The sequence below is a fragment of the Oncorhynchus kisutch genome, linkage group LG11, assembly GCF_002021735.2.
Source record: "Oncorhynchus kisutch isolate 150728-3 linkage group LG11, Okis_V2, whole genome shotgun sequence".
NCBI lineage: Eukaryota > Metazoa > Chordata > Actinopteri > Salmoniformes > Salmonidae > Oncorhynchus > Oncorhynchus kisutch.
Genome location: NC_034184.2, coordinates 69,546,628 through 69,568,806, shown reverse-complemented (window position 1 = coordinate 69,568,806; position 22,179 = coordinate 69,546,628). Strand labels below are relative to the sequence as shown.

Genomic DNA, 22,179 nt, shown 5'->3' with positions numbered 1-22,179 from the left:
TTCAGGACATAACATTTATTTCTATGCTACATTTTTGCAGTATTACTTTAGTGCCTTGTGGCAAACAGGATGAATGATTTGGAATATTTGTATTCTGTACAGACTTCCTTCTTTTCACTCTGTCATTTAGGTTAGTATTGCGGAGTAACTACAATGTTGTTGATCCATCCTCAGTTCTCTCCTTTCACAGCCATTAAACTCTTTAACTGTTTTAAAGTCACCATTGGCCTCAAAGTAAAATCCCTGAGTGGTGTTCTTCCTCTTTGGTAACTGAGTTAGTAAGGACGCCTGTATGTTTGTAGTGACTTGGTTTATTGATACACCATCCAAAGTGTAATTAGTATCTTCACCATGCTCAAAGGGATATTCAATGTTTTTACCCATCGACCATCGTTGTGAGGCATTGGGAAAATTTGCTGGTCTTTGTGGTTGAATCTGTGTTTGAAATTCACTGCTCAAACGAGGGACCTTACAGATAATTGTATGCATGGTATACAGAGAGGAGGTAGTCATTCTAAAATCATGTTCAACACTATTATTGCCCATGGAACTTATTATGTGACATGTTAAGCAAATCTTTACTCTTGACGTTATTTAGGCTGACAATAACAAAGGGGTTGAATACTTATTTACTCAAGACATTTCAGATTTACGTTATTAATTTGTAAAAGCATAATTTCACTGGCATTATGGGGTATTGTGTGTAGGCCAGTGACACAAAAACTCAATTTAATCCATTTAATTTCAGGCTGTAACACAACAAAATGTGGGAAAAGTCAAGGGGTGTGAATACTTTCTGAAGGCACTCTCTCCTCACTAGCTCACTTTCTCTTTCTTTCCCCACCCTCTTATTCCCTTTCTCTCTCACTTTCTCACTCATTAACAAATTCACATTGGCAACCCACTAATGACATGTACACCCTTCCCCCTCCAGAGCACAGCGTGGAAAGCCTGCAGCAGGCCCTCCACCAGTCAGTGTTCCTGTCAGCAATGTCGGCCCACCCTGGCCGGGACCTGCCCCTATGCTGGGAGCAGCACTGCAAGCTGCTGCCTGGAGTGGCCGGAGTACAGGCCAGCCGTGTGGCCCACTGGACCGCGGAGGAGGTGAGAGCACACACACATCCACGTGTACTTGCGTACATACACACATGGATCTGTGAATTGATGGTTAGTAGCTGCATTTGCATTTGTTGAAGCTGTTTCCTAGTGACATTTATTTGGGTACATCCATAACTTTGAGCTAATGAGGCGCAATTTCACCTGGCAAAGAAAATGGGCTCACTTGTCAGTACACTGTTGTTCAAAGGAGCTAGCCAACAACACAGCTAACACATTCACTTCAAACTGAAGCTGGAAAGACCGCAAACTAACTGCACTTTGTTTCATTTTACCTTTTTTCAATTGACATTTCTTTGTATATATCCATAAAATGATGCCAGCTGACTCATGATTTTGACTGGCTGAGAAACGCTGCCTGCCTATTTGTCTCGTCCCGACTCCCGACATGTTCATTAGAATGGGACAGCTGGAGATCGAATTTGAATATTGAAACAATGTTGAAAATGTCAGAGAGACAGACGGCAAGGTTAATAAAAATCTCTGCTTTTGACAACTAAATGTTAGTCTCAAAGAAACGTGAGATAATGTCTATATGCTTTTTATAGTGGAGATCATGTTTGGGCTTGATGAGACTGGCTGGGCTGATGAGACAGTGGATTGCGCAGTCAGATGGAACAGAGTAAATAGGCATTTTAACGTCATAGATTTAGCCGGTGGTAACTTGTGGAATAGACACCAGCTGGAATGCGGTTTTAACCAATCAGCATTCAGGATTATACCCACCCATTGTATAAACTCATACAGTTCACACATACACACGCATAGACACACACTCACACACACACACACAGACCTGTTGACATATGCTTGAGGATGTCTCACCTTTGTTTGTTTCACCTTAGTTTATTTCATCATCTGGTATAGATCCCTGTATTGTTGAGATTGCTCTACATGTGGCTTTGCAATGTGCTGGGATTCTATTGCCTCTGACTTCACTTATAGAAAACCTTAACCCAGTCATCTGTCAGTTGGGTTTATAGTGAACCAGAGTCTCCTCACATACAGTACTGTCCTGTCTGTTTCCACTTTGTCATTTCTCTTCTACTGCTGATGTCAGTCTTCACGCTCCAGAGAGAGCTTGACACCATAGCAACCAGGTGTGACAATAAACTTTGACCCTTGCAGCCAGAGAGCCTAATTGTAAATAGACTCTGTGTGTGTGTGTGTGTGGACAGAATAAATAAGCAATCTTGGGGTCGCTGTGTCTAATCATACCAGATATGATCAACTGTTTATTTACAGTTGATGAATTATGAACATAAGGAGTAATGCAATGACGCTAATGTGTAGGTCTATGAATCATAATGTTTTTAACCATTTTATTTATGTGGTTCAATGCATTGTGCTTCATAATTTATCGTATGTCTACTCCATGGATAGTCTGTCAGTCCTCTCGTATTGTTTCAAACCTCCTCTGTCAAGCCAAATTGATATCAGTCCAAATCAATTGAAATGTCAGCTGTCACTCGAGAGAAAAAAAACAACCTTGGATGTTTCCCTCTCTGGTTAGAATGCGAGACACAAATTAAATGTCAGGATCCCTCAGCGGGCACCGCTCCACTCTAAGAATGAATTTACATGCACAACGTCCCGGTCTAAATGGCATGTGCGATGTGGCCAATGCCAAGGTCTGCTGTGCCCCATGCCATGATCCTCCTGTGGTTGCTAAGCACTCCCTCCATCTACGGGTGACTTTGATTGATGAGACGAGGACGGCTACCGGACCCAAAGTGATTTTTCAGCTTTCGCTACATACACACCACACCTTCTCCAGTCCTCGCTGCCATTGAGCATCTCCAATAGGCTTGGACAGCATAAAGTATACAGTGGGGCAAAAAAGTATTTAGTCAGCCACCAATTGTGCAAGTTCTCCCACTTAAAAAGATGAGAGAGGCCTGTAATTTTCATCATAGGTACACTTCAATTATGACAGACAAAATGAGGGGAAAAAATCCAGAAAATCACATTGTAGGATTTTTTATGAATTTATTTGCAAATTATGGTGGAAAATAAGTATTTGGTCACCTACAAACAAGCTAGATTTCTGGCTCTCACAGACCTGTAACTTCTTCTTTAAGAGGCTCCTCTGTCCTCCACTCGTTACCTGTATTAATGGCACCTGTTTGAACTTGTTATCAGTATAAAAGACAAGGTAAGCAGCTTGGTTTGAAGAAATCAACTGTGGGAGCAATTATTAGGAAATGGAAGACATACAAGACCACTGATAATCTCCCTCGATCTGGGGCTCCACGCAAGATCTCACCCCGTGGGGTCAAAATGATCACAAGAACGGTGAGCAAAAATCCCAGAACCACACGGGGGGACCTAGTCAATGACCTGCAGAGAGCTGGGACCAAAGTAACAAAGCCTACCATCAGTAACACCCCCTGCTTAAGCCAGTACATGTCCAGGCCCGTCTGAAGTTTGCTAGAGAGCATTTGGATGATCCAGAAGAAGATTGGGAGAATGTCATATGGTCAGATGAAACCAAAATAAAACTTTTTGGTAAAAACTCATCTCGTCGTGTTTGGAGGACAAAGAATGCTGAGTTGCATCCAAAGAACACCATACCTACTGTGAATGGGTGTGGAAACATCATGCTTTGGGGCTGTTTTTCTGTAAAGGGACCAGGACGACTGATCCGTGTAAAGGAAAGAATGAATGGGGCCATGTATCGTGAGATTTTGAGTGAAAACCTCCTTCCATCAGCAAGGGCATGGAAGATGAAAGGTGGCTGGGTCTTTCAGCATGACAATGATCCCAAACACACCACCCGGGCAACGAAGGAGTGGCTTCGTAAGAAGCATTTCAAGATCCTGGAGTGGCCTAGCCAGTCTCCAGATCTCAACCCCATAGAAAATCTTTGGAGGGAGTTGAAAGTCCGTGTTGCCCAGCAACAGCCCCAAAACATCACTGCTCTAGAGGAGATCTGCATGGAGGAATGGGCCAAAATACCAGCAACAGTGTGTGAAAACCTTGTGAAGACTTACAGAAAACGTTAGACCTCTGTCATTGCCAACAAAGGGTATATAACAAAGTATTGAGAAACTTTTGTTATTGACCAAATACTTATTTTCCACCATAATTTGCAAATAAATTCATTAAAAATCCTACAATGTGATTTTCTGGATTATTTTTCTCATTTTGTCTGTCATAGTTGAAGTGTACCTATGATGAAAATTACAGGCCTCTCTCATCTTTGTAAGTGGGAGAACTTGCACAATTGGTGGCTGACTAAATACTTTTTTTCCCCACTGTATACCGTATACCGGGATATTTGAAAATATCCATAGGATGGTTTATCAATACCGTCAATACCGTTGAAACTACACTGAACAAAAAATATAAACCAACATGGAAAGTGTTGGTCCCATGTTTCCTGAGCTGAAATAAAAGCTGACAGAAAGGTTCAGTATGCATAAAATTGTATTTCTCAAAAATGTGTCTACATCGCTGTTAGTGAGCATTTCTCCTTTGCCAAGATAATCCATCCACCTGACAGGTGTGGCATATCAAGAAGATGATTAAACAGCATTACACAGGTGCACCTTGTGCTGGGGACAGTAAAAGGCCAACAACACATTGCCACAGATGTCTCAAGTTGAGGGAGCATGCAATTGGCATGCTGACTGCAGGAAAGTCCACCAGAGCTGTTGCCAGAGAATTGAATGTTCATTTCTCTAGCATAAGCCACCTCCAATGTCATTTTAGAGAACAGTAATTCCAACCGGCCTCACAACCGCAGACCATGTCTATGGCATCATGTGGGCGAGCGGTTTGCTGATGTCAACATTGTGAACAGAGTGCCCCATGTTGGCATTGGGGTTATGGTATGGGCAGGCATAAGCTACAACGAATACAATTGCATTTTTTCTATGGCCATTTGAATGCACAGAAATACCGTGATGAAATCCCGAGGCCCATTTCTTTTATTCCTAGTCATGTGAATTCTGTAGATTATTGCCTAATTTATGTATTTAAATTGATTGATTTCCTCATTTGAACTGTAACTCAGTAAAACCTTTGAAATTGTTGCATGTTGTGTTTATCTTTGTTCAGTATATTTCTTTCAAGTTTTTCAGTACATTTTAATATTTGTAGCAATTTTTTAAGTAAATATTTGCAGTCAACTTGTGCAATGCGTTAGAAGATAAAGCAGATTGCGTTCTTCATTTCACCTGTCACATTATTTTACATTATGAAACTTAGTTCCTCAGAACTTTTCAGCCAGTCACGTGTTTGTTTGTAAATAACACAACCGGAGAAAGCTGAAGCAGGTGAGTCCAGCTGTGTATTGACTGTGGTCTTGTTTTATAATGAAAGTCAAGTGTTTTTTAGCTTCAATAGAGTGATCAGGGACATGCAACTATAGTTTTCCTTCACAGAAAATACATCGCGACTCCTTGTGGTGGGCCGGGCGACTGCAGGCCCAACTCTTTGGGGAGTTGCAGAAATTAGACAAAATTGCAATTGGATATCATGTATTGGGCAGAAAAAGGGGGTAAAATATAAATATTAAAGTTTATCTTGCATTGACCGGAGAAAATAGCCTGGCTACAGGAGAGAAGTACAGAGAAAAGTAGCAACACATCAGTCAGAGCACTGTCTGCTGATAGAATACCCTTTTGTGAATTCTTATCCGAGTTTAGAAGTACAACTGAAGCACAAAATTACAATAAGAAGCATTTTAGATCTGCGTTTACGAAACGCAGCAAGATATTTCTTATGCGTTTTTATATTTTTTCCTGCGTGAAAATGCTGAATTCTGCATTAACACAACCCCTAAGTTTAACTTGCTATCTAAGTAAGTGGCTGAATTAATAAGGTGACGGGGCATCATATTGTGTTAGCTTTTTGCCAAGTTTGAGAAGTCAAAGCCCTTTTGGATGAGTTATTTGTACAGCTGCCACTGATATCTTGATTTCCTGCGTTTTTTCTCCTCTCTGTTCTGGGCCGATCTGCTCCTCCCCTATCTTCTCTGAGCAGAGCAGGCAGGCCCATTGCCCTAGCGACTCCAGACTCCACACAGAGACGGTGTGTAGACATGTTGTTAGAGATCCAGTACTGCTCTTTCTTCAGACAAGCATGCGTCAAAACTTAGTTCATTTGTACAATGTCTCTCGTTCACATTCGCTTGGAAATGTCTAAACTCACCAGAAATGACATTCGGTAGCTTTAGGAGCTGGATTCCCTGACTTGGCAATTGTTAGCAAATTTAGCTAGCAGCCTCCATGGAAATTATCAATTACTTGTGCTAATTTTGTTAGCATTCTAGTAATAGACGTTCAAAGGACTTTTTGCGTTTTTGGGGCTCCCTTGTGTACTACGCCGGTAATACCGTAAATCCCAGTGTGAGAGAAGGATGGTATGATGATATGAAAGTCTGGATACCGCTCAATCCTAATCTCCAATGGTAACGACAAATAGGTCACCCACCATTTGTAACGGGTTGGAGTTCAAATGTTTAAAAAATGTATCACAGTTTTCAAATACGGTTTCGATGATATTTTTAGACATTAAATGTACTATGCATTTGGTGTGTATGTAACATTTGTTTTATTTGATTGTTATTATTTCATTCCAAGTCATCATCTCTGTTGTCTGACCAATTCACTATTTTAGTAGTTCTTCAAAGTAAATAAGGCATACTTTTATGACAGCTGAATACTAACTATCAATCACTTAGATCATGTATTTTCAGGTAGAGATACCTCTCAAAGAATCTGATTAGCATGTGCTGTCTCCTTTCTTGATCGCACACTCTTCTGTCCATCTCTCAATGGCCGGCGCTCAATGGATGTCGTCATTGTAGTTAGTAGCGCAGACAACGTGGCAATTATGTTGGCCTGTTGGAACTACAGTATTGGCCTGTTGGAACTACAACTCCCTACTACATCGCACAGTTCAGGCTTGATCCGATTTATCTCTAGAGAAACTGAATCGAGCTCACAGAAAAAAATACTAATAATGGAAGTCAAATAATGGAACCACCGGCGAAATTTCAGTAACCGTCATTTCAGTTCTTCACTCAGGCGCACTGAACAGAGACACAGGCAACTGTGGCTTTAGTTAGCCCATTCGTTCACCATGTTAAGACACGGGTTAACCGTGCTTTATTACAGTAACCAAGCACGGTAGTACACGTATCAATGTGCAAACTGTACACTTGTATCAATGTGCACCATTACAGGGAAGATAGTTAGGAGAGCAATAGGAGAGAGAGGAAGATTGAGGGATCGGGTCCCCTCAGAGCACAGACTGATGAGAGATGGTCCAATAGAGGTAATCAAGACTCACAAAAGCAATGCACAGTGTTGTGCCACGTTCAGATAGAACTATATGATGTACTGTAAAACAAACCCCTCTGACATGTAGAAAAGGGCATCTTGTCAGTTCTATCTGCAACAGTGTTGTGCCTACCAAATGTGGCCCAGGCTTGTCTTGTGACTGCAACCTGCAGAGAGGGGGCAGCACAGAATGTCATTGAGTTGTACCAGAAGATGTTTTATCTTGGCGGTTGTGGGGATTTGGCAGAGTGGAAGGAGCGAGATTGCAGTAGAGAGAAAGGGGGAGGGAGAGAGCAGAACTGTAAAGGGATCGACTAGAGGGAGAGGAGCAGTGCTTATATAGGCTTTTTATAACACCCACTAAGACTACAGATGTATCCATACTTCACCACCCACGTTCCTTAAATCAAGTCCTTAGCCGAGGTTCTATAAAGTGAGCCTATAGCTTAATAGCCTTGAGCAGTGCTGAATGGGTACGTTTCACTCCATCAGCCATCACTTCTCCAACCTAACCACTAGCTAATTGGGTGGGGTTAGCATTGCACTATCATCCAAAGCTTGAGCATACATTTTTAGTTTGTCTATGTGATCTCTGTGGGAATTTAACTCATGGCCTTGGCGTTGCTAACATCACACTGGTTTGCTAGCAATGCCATTTCCTTTCAACATTAAGCTTGACGTACTCTAATTAAGATACAAGAACCCTAGGAGCTATTTCCTTGGGAGTTAGTTTTTCTGCAAGGATTCTGCAAGGCTTAGTCTTTAGTTGATTGGGTTCATAATCCTGCCAGCCCTTGATCCCCGTCATACAGATGTACATTTCCTGTTGCTGTAAGATTTGATATGTATTATGTGGATTATAATTAATGGACATTTTTGTAGGGTTTGATGAATGTTTCGTTAGGGCCAATCAAAACTGAAATGTCAAAGTGGAAATTACAAACATTAGAAGCCTTTTTAAACCTCAAATACACCGTTTTCTTTTCCTGCCGCACAGGAAAATTCTCAGCAATAAAATAGTGATCAAATTATTTTTATTTTATTTAACCTTTATTTAACTAGGCAAATCACTTAAGAACAAATTCTTATTTACAATGACGACCTAGGAACAGTGGGTTAACTGCCTTTTTCAGGGGCAGAACGACCGATTTTCACATGGTCAGTTCTGGGATTCGATCTAGCAACCTTACTGGCCCAATGCTCTAACCACTAGGCTACCTGCCATCCCAATTAAGATCCTACATATGGATCATTGCACTCATTCCACTAAAGTTACACCTGTCCTTCTACTCCCACCCTCCCTCGCTCTCTCTCTCTGACTCTCAAAGCAAGAGTTAAAGTTCTTTAAAAGTGGTGCTTTCAAATGGAAAAGTCAATGTTTCTGCCCCTTTGCCTGGATTCCTAGCCCATCATATTTTCCTAAGAGCAGAAAAGAGAGGGTGTCCGCAGGGGAGAAGAATGTCTTTTGCCACCGTCCGTGCGAGTATTGGTAGTCACAAAACAGCAATGGGAACAGCCTCGCAAAAACACTGCTCCTTGACCGCTGCTCTATCACCCAGCCTCACCTGGGACTCTGTCTGTAACAGGCTTTTTCCTGGTCCACTACCCACTCCTGTCACGCTTTAACGCACACTGGCTGGAGACGTTTACCACCCAAAGATGGCAAATGAAATGCTTAGCTGGCTCCCCGATTTGCATTTGTAGGGCTGGAGCACACACTTGGAATTGTACAGTGTGTTAGTGTGAAACTTGGATCAAGTTGTGTGTTGACCAGGATTTACAGTGCCTTCAGAAAGTATTCAGACCCCTTGACTTTTATCACATTTTGTTACGTTACGTTTAATCCATTTATTCTAAAATTGATTAAATCAAATATTTCCCACAGCAATCTACACACAATACCCCATAATGACAAAGCAAAAACAGGCTAATTTATCATTTAAAAAGAAAGATACCTTTCATAAGTATTCCGACACTTTGCTATGGGACTCGAAATTATTATTATTATTTATTTTTTTATCTTTATTTAACTAGGCAAGTCAGTTAAGAACAAATTCTTATTTTCAATGACGGCCTAGGAACAGTGGGTTAAGTGCCTGTTCAGGGGCAGAACACACCTGTCTATATAAACTTCCACGGGTGAAAGTGCATGCCAGAGCGAAAACCAAGCCATGAGGTCGAAGGAAATGGCCATAGAGCTCATAAACAAGATTGTGTTGAGGCACAGATCTGAGTATGGGTACCAAAAAATGGCTGCAGCATTGGAGGTCCCCAAGAACACAGTGGCCTCCATCATTCTTAAATGAAAGAAGTTTGGAACCACCAAGACTGTTCCTAGAGCTGTCCGCCTTGCCAAACGGAGCAATCAGGGGAGAAGGGCCTTGGTCCCTCTGACAGAGCTCCAGAGCTTCTCTGTGTAGATGGGAGAACCTTCCAGAAGGACAACCATCCCTGCAGCACTCCACCAATCAGGCCTATATGGTAGAGTGGCCAGACGGAAGCCACTCCTCAGTAAAAGGCACATGACAGCCCGCTTGGAGTTTGCCAAAAGGCGCCTAAAGACTCTCAGACCATGAGAAACAAGATTCTCTGGTCTGATGAAACCAAGATTGAAGTTTTTGGCCTGAATGCCAAGCGTCACATCTGTAGGAAACCTGGCACCATCCCTAAGGTGAAGTGTGGTGGTGGTAGCATCATGCTATGGGGATGTTTTTCAGCAGTAGGGACTGTGAGACTAGTCAGGATCGAGGCAAAGATGAATGGAGCAAAGTACAGAAAGATCCTTGATGAAAACCTGCTCCAGAACGCTCAGGACCTCAGACTGAAGTTTCACCTTCCAACAGGACAACAACCCTACGCACACAGCCAAGACAACGCAGGTGTGGCTTTGGGAAAAATCTCTGAATGTCCTTGTATGGACGAGCCAGAGTCAGGACTTGTACTCAATCAAACATCTTTGAAGAGACCTGAAAATAGCTGTGCATCAATTCTCCCCATCCAACCTGACAGAACTTGAGAGGATCTGCAGAGGAATGGGAGAAACTCACCAAATACAGGTGTGCCAAGTTTGTAGCGTCATACCCAAGAAGACTCGAGGTTGTAATCGCTGCCAAAGGTGCTTCAACAAAGTCCTGAGTAAAGGGTCTGAATACTTAGGATTTTTTGCAAACATTTCAAAAACCTGTTTTTGCTTTGTCATTATTGGGTATTGTGTGTAGATTTTTGAGGGGGAAAAAACAACTTAATCCATTTTAGAATAAGGCTGTAACGTAACGAAATGTGGAAAAAGTCAAGGGGTGCACTGTATATGATTGTTTGGGATTTTTTTTCAAAAGCTACAAATTGATGTTGTTGGTAGTAAGTGGGTGATTTGTGTAGGCAAAGTATTCTCATTGTTAATAACATCCTCATAGGAACTGGAGAACTGTTTCCGCTCATGAATAATTCCGACACAAATTAAGATTTCTGATTGAATTCCAACCCACTCTAGAAATATGTAATGGAATGTTTTGAACTTCCATAAATGGCACTTAGCTAATAGAGAATTTTACTAATCCTGTCCTGGAGACTACAGTGTGTTTCAGTTCAGATGCCTCTCCTCACTATAATGTGCTGTATACAGACTGACGTTTATGCTTTCTAATGTTGAGGCCAGGTATTTGACATGACACTCAGGTAGCAGGCAGTCCTCTGTAGCTATTGCTAGCAGAATAATTCAGCCTGAATAGACCAGACCAGCTTTCAGAAATTACTCACACCACTTTTTCTACTTTTTCTTGTTACAGCCTGAATTTAAAACTAATACAATGTAGATTTGTTTGTCACTGGCCTAGAGACAATACCCCATAATGTCAAAGTAGTATGATGTTTTTCTACATTTTTACAAATTAAGTCAATAAGTATTAAGTATTCGACCCCTTTGTTATGCCAAGCCTAAATAAGTTCAGGAGTAAAAATGTGCATAACAAGTCACATAAGTTTAATGGACTTTAATAGTGTTTAACATCATTTTTTAATTACTACCTCATCTCTGTACCCGACACATACAATTTATCTGTAAGGTCCCTCAGTTGAGTTGTACATTTCAAACATAAATGCAACTACAAAGACCAGGGAGGTTTTCCAATGCTTCACAAAGAAGGGCCTGTTGGTAGATGGGTAACAAATAAAAATAAGCAGACATTGAATATCCCTTTAAGCATAGTGAAGGTATTAATTACACTTTGGATGGTATATCAATACACCCAGTCCATCACTTGGTCAGTCTATGTCATGGAAAGAGCAGGTGTTCCAAATGTTTTGTACACTCAGTGTATACAGAGAGTACCAGTATCAGATCAATATGCAGGTGTACGAGGTGCTCTATATATACAAAAGTATGTGGCCACCCCTTAAAATTAGTGGATTCGGCAATTTAAGCCACACACGTTGCTGACAGGTATATAAAATCGAGCAAACAGTCATGCAATCTCCGTAGACAAACATTTGCAGTAGAATGGCCTTACTGAAGAGCTCAGTGACTTTCAACGTGGCAGTGTCATAGGATGCCACCTTTCCAACAAGTCAGTTTGTCAAACTTCTGCCCTGCTAGAGCTGCCACAGTCAACTGTAAGTGCTGTTATTGTGAAGTGGGAAACGTCTAGGAGCAACAACGGCTCAGCTGTGAAGTGGTAGCCCACACAAGCTCACAGAACGGGAGTGCTGAAGCGCGTAACGCGTAAAAACGTGTCTGACCTCGGTTGCAACACTCACTACCGAGTTCCAAACTGCCTCTGGAAGCAGCGTCAGCACAATAACTGTTCGTTTGGAGCTTCATCGAATGTGTATCCATGGTCGAGCAGCCGCATCATCATGCACAATGTCAAGGGTCGGCTGGAGTGGTGTAAAGCTCGCCGCCATTGGACTCAGTTGCAGTGGAAATGCATTCTCTGAAGTGATGAATCACGCTTCACCATCTGGCAGTCCAACGGACAAATCTGAGTTTGGCGGATGCCAGGAGAACGGTACCTGCCTGAATGCATAGTGCCAACTGTAAAGTATTGGTGGAGGAGGAATACTGGTCTAGGGCTGTTTTTCATAGTTTGGGCTAGGTCCCTTAATTCGAGTTAAGGGAAATTTTAACACTACAGCATACAATGACATTCTAGACAATTCTGTGCTTTCCTGTTTCATCATGACAATGCCCCTGTGCAGAAAGTGAGGTCCATACAGAAATGGTTTGTCGAAATCAGTGTGGAAGAACTTGACTGGCCTGCACAGAGTCCTGACTTCAACCCTATCGAACACCTTTGCGATGAATTGGAACACCGACTGCGAGCCAGGCCTAATCGCCCAACGTCAGTGCCCGACATCACTAATGCTCTTGTGGCTGAATGGAAGCAAGTCCCCACAGCAATGTTCCAACATCTAGTGGAAAGCCTTCCTAGAAGAGTGGAGGTTGTTATAGCAGAAAAGGGGGGGACAACTCCATATTATTGCCTGTGATTTTAGAATGAGATATTCAACGAGCAGGTTTCCACATACTTTTGGTCATGTAGTGTATTTGAGGTAGTTATGTAAATGAAGGCAGGGTAGAATGACTAGGCATTCAGGCTACATAATAATGAAGAAGTACAATAAATAACAGAGTAGCAGCAGCATATGATGTATGTGTGTGTTTGTGTTGTCCTTATGCATTTGCATGTGCATATGCAGTGTATGTGGATGTCTGTTCGTTTTGTGTGAATGTGTGTGAGATGTCATGTCAGATCGGCGATAACGACAAGGAAGGAAGGCAGGAAGGATCCATTTTAAGAGTACTCAAACAGGGCCTGTGCTTAACACAGGGTGAAAAGGGACATTTGTGTTTATTTTGTACTGGCCAGTGATGCACAGTGAGGTAATAGATTTTGGGAGATGTTAAGCTGGGTGAGATGAGGACCTAAGGGTCTTGGACTGGAACAAACAGCTGTTTCATAATGTACTATATTGAATAGCTGTATATCACACCGTCATGTAACACGGATGCAGCCGGGGTTCTCTTTTGTTTTAGGTGTTGGGGCCATGCTCAATACAATACATATTTTTTTACCCATTTGCACAAAATTGATACATTTGCAGTCAGCACTGGGATTTGAACCGACAACCCTCCAGTTACTGGCCTCGTTTCTCTAACCTCGAGGCTACAGCCAACTGTACTGAGATGGTTCAATATGACTCTTAATAAACTGGTTGTTCTGTTGGTGTCCGGTAATTTAGCTTTATGACTAATTTCCATGTTTTCATTACGGTAAGAATGTCCTGACAGAGGAGGAAGAGTTACCTTGTTGTTTTTTGGGGTACTTAATTGAAGTCATTTTCACTAGCAAGTCCTGTGGCACTTTACGCCTCGCCATCTCTTTCATTCGATTTTTTAAAAGCCTCATTTGACAATGTTTTGGCAGGATACAGGCTTTCTAAAGGCTATTGTCTTACGTCAGTGGCTTCCAGCAGATTGTCTTCTGTTGTAAAGCAGTCGATATCCATCATACAGGAGCTTCTTACGCTCTCTGACCCCCCTTTATTCCCTTGGCTGTTATCCCAGTAACAGCTGCAGTCAGGCCCGCTAGAACCCCAGCTACCCTGGGCTATTATTGGAAGTTTCCAAACCCCTCTTCATAAAGTTTGAGTTTTCTCACTCTTTCCAACTCCTGTAGCTTAAATGGTTCAATAGAAGCCCAAGGAGACACTGGATATGTGCAGCTTTGAATTGAACGCTATCTCTTCACTTTTTTAAAATTGTATTTGTATTGATGGAGTGGCAATATCACTAGCTTCTTTAGAGCATCAGGAAATGTCAGTGCCCACAGCACGTTCTCAATATCAACATGATTTGTTCTTCTGAGTGGTAATAATTAGGCTATAGCTTCACACATCACTCACTGATCCCCTTATGTCTGTTGATTTTCCATCAAGTTACAACCCCTCATCATAAGGCCTACATAACATTGTCATAAGAACGACATAACAGATGTCATAACCAGTCATGACTTGTGGTGTTGGCCTTATGACTGGGAAGGTTCAAGCAAAGTGTTACTATGGTAACTCCACCAGATGCTCTCCATTGAGATGGTCTCCCAAACTGTAATGTCCGTCGTTAAATGAAGACCAAGGTGCAGCGTGGTAGGCGTACATTTTCTTTCATTTTAAATGTTCCACCAAAAACAATAAACTCAACGAACGTAAAGCTAGGAGTGCAACACATGCAACACACAAAGACAAGATCCCACAACAGAAGGTGGGAAAAAGGGCTGCCTAAGTATGATCCCCAATCAGAGACAACGATAGACAGCTGCCTCTGATTGGGAACCATCCTCGGCCAACAAAGATATATAAACATAGATTTCCCACCCTAATCACACCCTGACCTACCAAATAGAGAATTTAAAGGATCTCTAAGGTCAGGGCGTGACACAAACACTAACCAGTGTGTCTGTCTTCTACATGTCTTTGTCCAGGTGGCTGACTTCATCCACTCTCTTCACGGCTGTGATGAACAAGCCAAGCAGTTCAAAGAGGAGGTAAGAGATGACACACCCTCTATCCACCCTCTGGTCCCCCTCCTCTAGTCCCCCTTTAGTTGCCCTCTAGACCCCTCTGGCCCCTCTCTAATCTCCCTCTAGTCCCCTTCTAATCCCCTCAGGTCCCCTTCTAATCCCCTTCTGGTCCCCCTCTAGCCCCCCCTGGCCCCCTCTAATCCCCTCTGGTACCCCACTGGCTCCCCTCTAGTCCCCTCTGGTCCCCCTCCTCTAGTCCCCTCTGGCCCTCCTCCTCTAGTCCCCTCTGGCCCCCCTCTAGTCCCTATCTGACCCCCCTCTAGTCTCCTCTGGCCCCCCTCTAGTCCCCTCTGGTCCCCCTCCTCTAGTCCCCTCTGGCCCTCCTCCTCTGGCCCCCCTCTGGCCTGCCTCTAGTCCCCTTTAATCCCTTCTGGCCCCCCTCTAATCCCCTCTGGTCTGTATCTGGCCCCCCTCTAGTCCCCTCTGTCCCCCCTTTAGTCCCCTCTGTCCCCCCTTTAGTCCCATCTGTCCCCCCTTTAGTCCCCTCTGTCCCCCCTCTAGTCCCCTCTGGCCTGCCTCTAGTCCCCTCTGTCCCCCCTTTAGTCCCCTCTGGCCTGCCTCTAGTCCCCTTTAATTCCCTTTGGCCCCCCTCTAATCCCCTCTGGTCTGTATCTGGCCCCCCTTTAGTCCCCTCTGTCCCCCCTTTAGTCCCCTCTGTCCCCCCTCTAGTCCCCTCTGGCCTGCCTCTAGTCCCCTCTGTCCCCCCTTTAGTCCCCTCTGGCCTGCCTCTAGTCCCCTTTAATCCCCTCTGGCCCCCCTCTAATCCCCTCTGGTCTGTATCTGGCCCCCCTTTAGTCCCCTCTGTCCCCCCTTTAGTCCCCTCTGTCCCCCCTTTAGTCCCCTCTGTCCCCCCTTTAGTCCCCTCTGTCCCCCCTTTAGTCCCCTCTGTCCCCCCTCTAGTCCCCTCTGGCCTGCCTCTAGTCCCCTTCTGTCCCCCCTTTAGTCCCCTCTGGCCTGCCTCTAGTCCCCTTTAATCCCCTCTGGCCCCCCTCTAATCCCCTCTGGGCTGTATCTGGCCCCCCTCTAATCCCCTCTGGTCTGTATCTGGCCCCCCTTTAGTCCCCTCTGTCCCCCCTTTAGTCCCCTCTGTCCCCCCTTTAGTCCCCTCTGTCCCCCTTTAGTCCCCTCTGTCCCCCCTTTAGTCCCCTCTGTCCCCCCTCTAGTCCCCTCTGGCCTGCCTCTAGTCCCCTTCTGTCCCCCCTTTAGTCCCCTCTGGCCTGCCTCTAGTCCCCTTTAATCCCCTCTGGCCCCCCTCTAATCCCCTCTGGGCTGTATCTGGCCCCCCTCTAGTCCCCTCTGTCCCCCCTTTAGTCCCCTTTGGCCTGCCTCTAGTCCCCTTTAATCCCCTCTAATCCCCTCTGGTCTGTATCTGGCCCCCCTTTAGTCCCCTCTGTCCCCCCTTTAGTCCCCTCTGTCCCCCCTCTAGTCCCCTCTGGCCTGCCTCTAGTCCCCTCTGTCCCCCCTTTAGTCCCCTCTGGCCTGCCTCTAGTCCCCTTTAATCCCCTCTGGCCCCCCTCTAATCCCCTCTGGTCTGTATCTGGCCCCCCTCTAGTCCCCTCTGTCCCCCATTTAGTCCCCTCTGTCCCCCCTTTAGTCCCCTTTGGCCTGCCTCTAGTCCCCTTTAATCCCCTCTAATCCCCTCTGGTCTGTATCTGGCCCCCCTTTAGTCCCCTCTGTCCCCCCTTTAGTCCCCTCTGTCCCCCCTCTAGTCCCCTCTGGCCTGCCTCTAGTCCCCTCTGTCCCCCCTTTAGTCCCCTCTGGCCTGCCTCTAGTCCCCTTTAATCCCCTCTGGCCCCCCTCTAATCCCCTCTGGTCTGTATCTGGCCCCCCTCTAGTCCCCTCTGTCCCCCATTTAGTCCCCTCTGTCCCCCCTTTAGTCCCCTTTGGCCTGCCTCTAGTCCCCTTTAATCCCCTCTGGCCCCCCTCTAATCCCCTCTGGTCTGTATCTGGCCCCCCTTTAGTCCCCTCTGTCCCCCCTTTAGTCCCCTCTGTCCCCCCTTTAGTCCCCTCTGTCCCCCCTTTAGTCCCCTCTGTCCCCCCTTTAGTCCCCTCTGTCCCCCCTCTAGTCCCCTCTGCCCCCCCTTTAGTCCCCTCTGGCCCCCCTCTAATCCCCTCTGGTCTGTATCTGGCCCCCCTCTAGTCCCCTCTGTCCCCCCTTTAGTCCCCTCTGGCCCCCCTTTAGTCCCCTCTGTCCCCCCTTTAGTCCCCTCTGTCCCCCCTCTAGTCCCCTCTGTCCACCCTTTTGTCCCCTCTGTCCCCCCTCTAGTCCCCTCTGTCCCCCCTTTAGTCCCCTCTGGCCCCCCTCTAGTCTCCTCTGGCCCCCCTCTAGGCCCCTTCTGGCCCCCCTCTAGTCCCTTCTGGCCCCCCTCTAATCCCCTCTGGTATCTCTTTGGTCCCCCTCTAGTCCCGTCTGGTCCCCCTCTAGTCCCGTCTGGCCCCCCTCTAATCCCCTCTAGTCCTTCTCTAGTCCCCCCCGTCCGAAGTAATCTAAATAGTTTTAATGCTGGCCCTCCTCCATACGACTAAACTAATGTGGCGAAACAGGTGTGGAGTAGCCTTTGCCCGTTTAGTTGTTAGGCTGCCGTCTGCAACAAAACACTCAGAGAAATGGATTCTCTTCCTTCGTCTCCACTATGTTTGGTCCACTATGTTTGGTTTGTTTGAGTTGATAATTATACCGAGGTAAGGAGACATGATTGGAATCCAAAGCAATTCATTAAATGCTAGTAGCAGTAGCGATTAGCATTCCGAGCACAGCCATCTTTCCCTCAGCTAATCTGACTCTAGTATTTGCCATTGCTCTCTTGGTTATTGAAATCCCTTTTTCGCCAATCCCAGTTAACACTCCACAGTTGTGCTTTTTACATACACAAAATGTGAGTTGCACGTTTAGTCGTTGAACAAGCATTCACCATCTGATCCAACTGATAAATACATGATTACTGTTTCATAAATGATCAAACGGCTCATACTCTCTGTATAGTGGCAGATAAGATCTGTAGCCCTTAGAGAGTGAGAGGGATTTTTTTTATAAGTCTCACTGGGTTCAATTGACTGCATATCAGCTGTTGACCCATGCTGTAATCTGATTGGTTATCGTCCAACAGCAAATTGACGGGAAAGCCTTCTTGCTGCTGACCCAGCGCGACATCGTCAAGATCATGAGCGTGAAACTCGGTCCTGCCCTCAAGATATACAACTCCATCCTGATGTTCAAGCACGCTGAGGACAACCAATCGGCAGCTGGCAACGCCAACACATGAAGCATCGGAAGCCACACCCACCAGGCCCACCCTATGTGTCTGTCAAACACATAGATTTACTGTATGGATTCATTCCAAAATCCCTGACCCCTGACTCCTGCTCCTTCACCTTGGCCTACAGGCACTTTAGTTAAAGGACTTGAACTTCAACTAAAGCCGCTACATGATCTGTCCAGACCGATGGACTTTCAGGTTTGTGTGTGTGCATGTGCGTGCGTGTGTGTGTGTGTGTGTGTCTTCTTCCTTGGACACAGCCTCTAATTCTGCCTTTAATACTCAAATGTAGGTGTCATGAAGGTCAACTCAACAAAACCCGCATTTACAGCTACACAGCACAGTTTTCTATGTCTTTTACGCTGTAGCTTCTCCATGCTCTACCTTTCTCCTTCAGGATCAAAGAAGTGACAATCACCATCAACAGTACAAAGCCGTGTACTACATCATGACAAACTGTGCTTTTTCTGGGTCATCACGGTGCTATGTGTATTCCGATTACAGTCTACAACACAGTACGGGAGTTGACCTCTGGTACTACCAGCTTACGATCTCTGTCTATCGACTCAAACAGGGATACATATTCCAAACGTCTCTGCCATTTTGATTTGTTTTGATTCTATTTTGTATAAATGTTATGTCACTACCTATATCAACTCACCTATATTTATTGTGAAAAATATCTTGGTGTTTGCATAGTTGAAGGAAATTAATATATTATATATGAGGAAATTGTTTTAAATTTAATTTGATAATATATTGCACATTAGAAGAACGAAAAATAACTTTACTTACGTTTTGGAAAATGTAAAACCATGGGATAGCATTGAGCTGAAGATAGTCTAAATAAGTGTCATTTATGTTATTATAATGTTAAGGTAGTTAAGATATCTTACGTAGTCTTACTTTCTGTGGTACTGCAGCTCGAGACAATAGCCATGTACGTTTATCATTATTTACCTTTTGATCCATACTTGTTGAAAAGGACCAATATTGTATTTTCTGTTCTCCTTCATTTTAATTTTTGCTCTCCTTTTTACCATTGGGGTAAGTTTTCTCACAGTCCTGATAGGTTGAAGTTGTTTTCTTATTATCAAAGAACAGCATACTTGATCTTCTGCACACTTAAGAGTTTAATCGTATATTTTGCTATAACTTGGAACTTAAGCTATATGTTGAAACAACTGTGCTATATCATTTGTTCTCTAGTCTTAATATGAATGTTGCTACTAAATTTCAACAGAACTCCATTGAAACTTCAGGAATATGAAGAAACCGTTTACTGTACTTTCTGCTTTTCTCCTATAGGGACTTTCTCTCTATCCCAAATGTCAAGCATCCGGAAACATATATTTTATTCTGATGCTGCTTGTCTTTCTCAATGCTGTAACGCGCAAGACTGCTGTTTAGTGCATGGACAATAGTGCTACATCTTGGTACAACCTCCAATATGGAGTTAGATATCTGCCCTTAACATATTCTACACGTATTTAGGTGACTCACAATCTATTTTGGCGGATATCTACCTCCATATATCGACCACTTATCTATGAAAATGACAACGAATTGAACCATAAAGATGTGTTGTACATATTTGTAAACCCTGTTTCTTACACTGAATTTACACTTTGTACACACTTAATGGATTCAGATCACATGACTTCACAATCCAAATAAACTGTGAAAAGTCCCTGACGTCTCCACACTCCGTTTTAGTTCTCCTCAAGACAGTTTTGCATTATTTATTGTTTATTTGACTACTACAGTGCGAAGGCTGCACGCCCATTTCCAACTTCCAAGGTCCCCCTTGACATTATGTACAAAAATGGAAATGAATGGACTGTGGCTGGGATTTATTCAACTGCAGATAGTGGTCTTCCGGATAGCACTTTCTATTTGATTTGCACAGCAGCGTGTTTCGGATGGTTAATTTAGATACTGGCAGTCCTGTGGTGTGACACATTCAGTTCTGACTGCAAACCAGTCATCCACTGCTGCAAAACCAGACTGACAATTTCAGGGACACGCTGCTTTGAAAATCAAACACACTTTGCAGTCCCATTTCTCTCTGTGACAACCCTGGAAGGGACAGAAGGTCAACACGACATTGACCCTGCATACTCTACTCTACTCATAACCAGGATCACCGAAATACATCTCAGTCCTGTACTATACATGGAAGCAGCAGAACTGATGATGCGAGACCAAGATACTTCATACATTATTCAAACAAAATTTTAAGAAAACAATGTGCTTGTTCAGTATCCCAGAACTATGCCTCCAGGACATATGAATACCTATTATTAATATATTGAATTGAATACAATAGATTGGATATTTCTATACTTACATGAAAACACACTGACTGAAAAAAATTGAAAGCACATGAACATGGCTGGTATAGAGTGTTTTGATGTAACCCCAAGGGCATTTGACCCCAGGAGAGTATGGTGGCACATCCCACCTCATATGCAGGCTTCATCCTCTAGCCCTAAAATTCAATTTGGGACCTTGAAGCCAGTTCCACTGCATTTTTTAAATTGTTGCCCTCTAATCAGGGACTGATTTGACCTGGGACTCCAGGTGTGTGCAATTAATGATCAGGTAGAACAGAACCAGCAGGCTCCGCACCTCAGAAGGTAAGAGTTGAATACCTGATACTCTATAGTAGCAGTCTTATTTAATGCTCTTTCTCTTGGTGTAGTGTGTGCAGTAAGCCTATATATCAAAGCTATATTCATGTTATCCTCTTATAGAAATTGTAGGTGGTCTCCTGGAGCCCTTGGAACCAAGCTCATTTATATAAAAATAGATATACAACAACAACAACAAAATATATACACAGTGCCTTGTAAAAGTATTCAGACCCCTTGGAAAGGTTCACATTTTGTGTTACAAAGTAGGATTAAAATAGATTGAGTTGTCTTTTTTCTATCGACAATCTACACATAATATTCTGTAATGTCAAAGTGGAATACAAATTCAAAAAATGAAATAACTAAAATATAGTCGTTGCATAAGTATTCAACACCCTCAGTCAATACAAGTTAGAAACACCGTTCCCATTGATTACAGCTGTTAGTCTTCTTGGGTAAGTCTACTGTTTAACAGATTTCACAACTGTATTATGCAATATTTGCTCATTTATTATTTTAAAAATTCTTTAAGCTCTATCAAGATGTTGGGGATCTGGGCTAAACAACAACTCATGTCTTGCCATAGATTTTCATGCAGATTTAATTCAAAAGTGTTACTTGGCCACTCAGGAACATTCTTCCTGGTAAGCATCTCCAGTGTGGATTTGGCCTTGTCTTGTAGATTATTGTCCTGCTGAAAGGTGAATTACTCGTACAGTCTCTGGTGTAAAGCAGACTGAAACAAGTTGTCCTCTAGGATTTTACCTGTGCTTAGCTCCATCCTGTTTCTTTTTAGCCTGAAAAAAAAACAGTATTTGCCAATGTCAAGCATACCCATACCATGATGCAGCCACCACCATGCTTGAAAATAAGGAAGCAGTTACTCAGTGTTGTTGTGTTGGATTTTCCCCGAACATAGGCTTTGCATTTAGGTCACAAAGTCTATTCCTTTGCTGTGTTTTTTTTCTTCTTCAGTATTACATTAGTGCCTTGTTGCAAACAAGATGCATGTTTTGGAATATTTTCTATTCTGTATACATGTATTTTTCTTTTCACTCTCTGTAATTTAGGTCATTATTGTGGCGTCACGACAATGTTGATCCATCCTCCGTTTTCTCCCATCACAGCCATTGAACTCTGTAGCTGTATTAAAATCATGGTAACGTCCCTGAGCCGTTTCATTCCTGTCTTGCAGCTCAGATCAGAAAGATGACTATCTTTAATGTGTCTGGTTTAATTCATAATCCACAGCATAGTTATTAACATGACCAAAGAGATATTCAATGTCTGATATGTTGTTGTTACC

The 22,179-nt window shown here is 43.6% G+C and overlaps 1 protein-coding gene across 5 annotated transcripts in view; it reads left to right on the top strand.

The window, feature by feature from the left end:
- LOC109899320 (lethal(3)malignant brain tumor-like protein 4) overlaps window positions 1-19,927 on the top strand; it is a 131,205-nt gene extending 111,278 nt beyond the window's left edge. For 4 of the 5 annotated variants that reach the window (XM_031836209.1, XM_020494445.2, XM_020494444.2 and 1 more), the window contains 3 exons: window positions 935-1,104; window positions 14,882-14,944; window positions 18,088-19,927. In XM_031836209.1, the coding sequence (XP_031692069.1) occupies window positions 935-1,104; window positions 14,882-14,944; window positions 18,088-18,243 (389 nt within the window). In that variant the 3' untranslated portion in view covers window positions 18,244-19,927. The remainder of the gene's footprint in view (window positions 1-934; window positions 1,105-14,881; window positions 14,945-18,087) is intronic. The other variant, XR_002256475.2, reaches the window with a different exon arrangement.
- The last annotated feature ends 2,252 nt before the right edge of the window (window positions 19,928-22,179 follow it).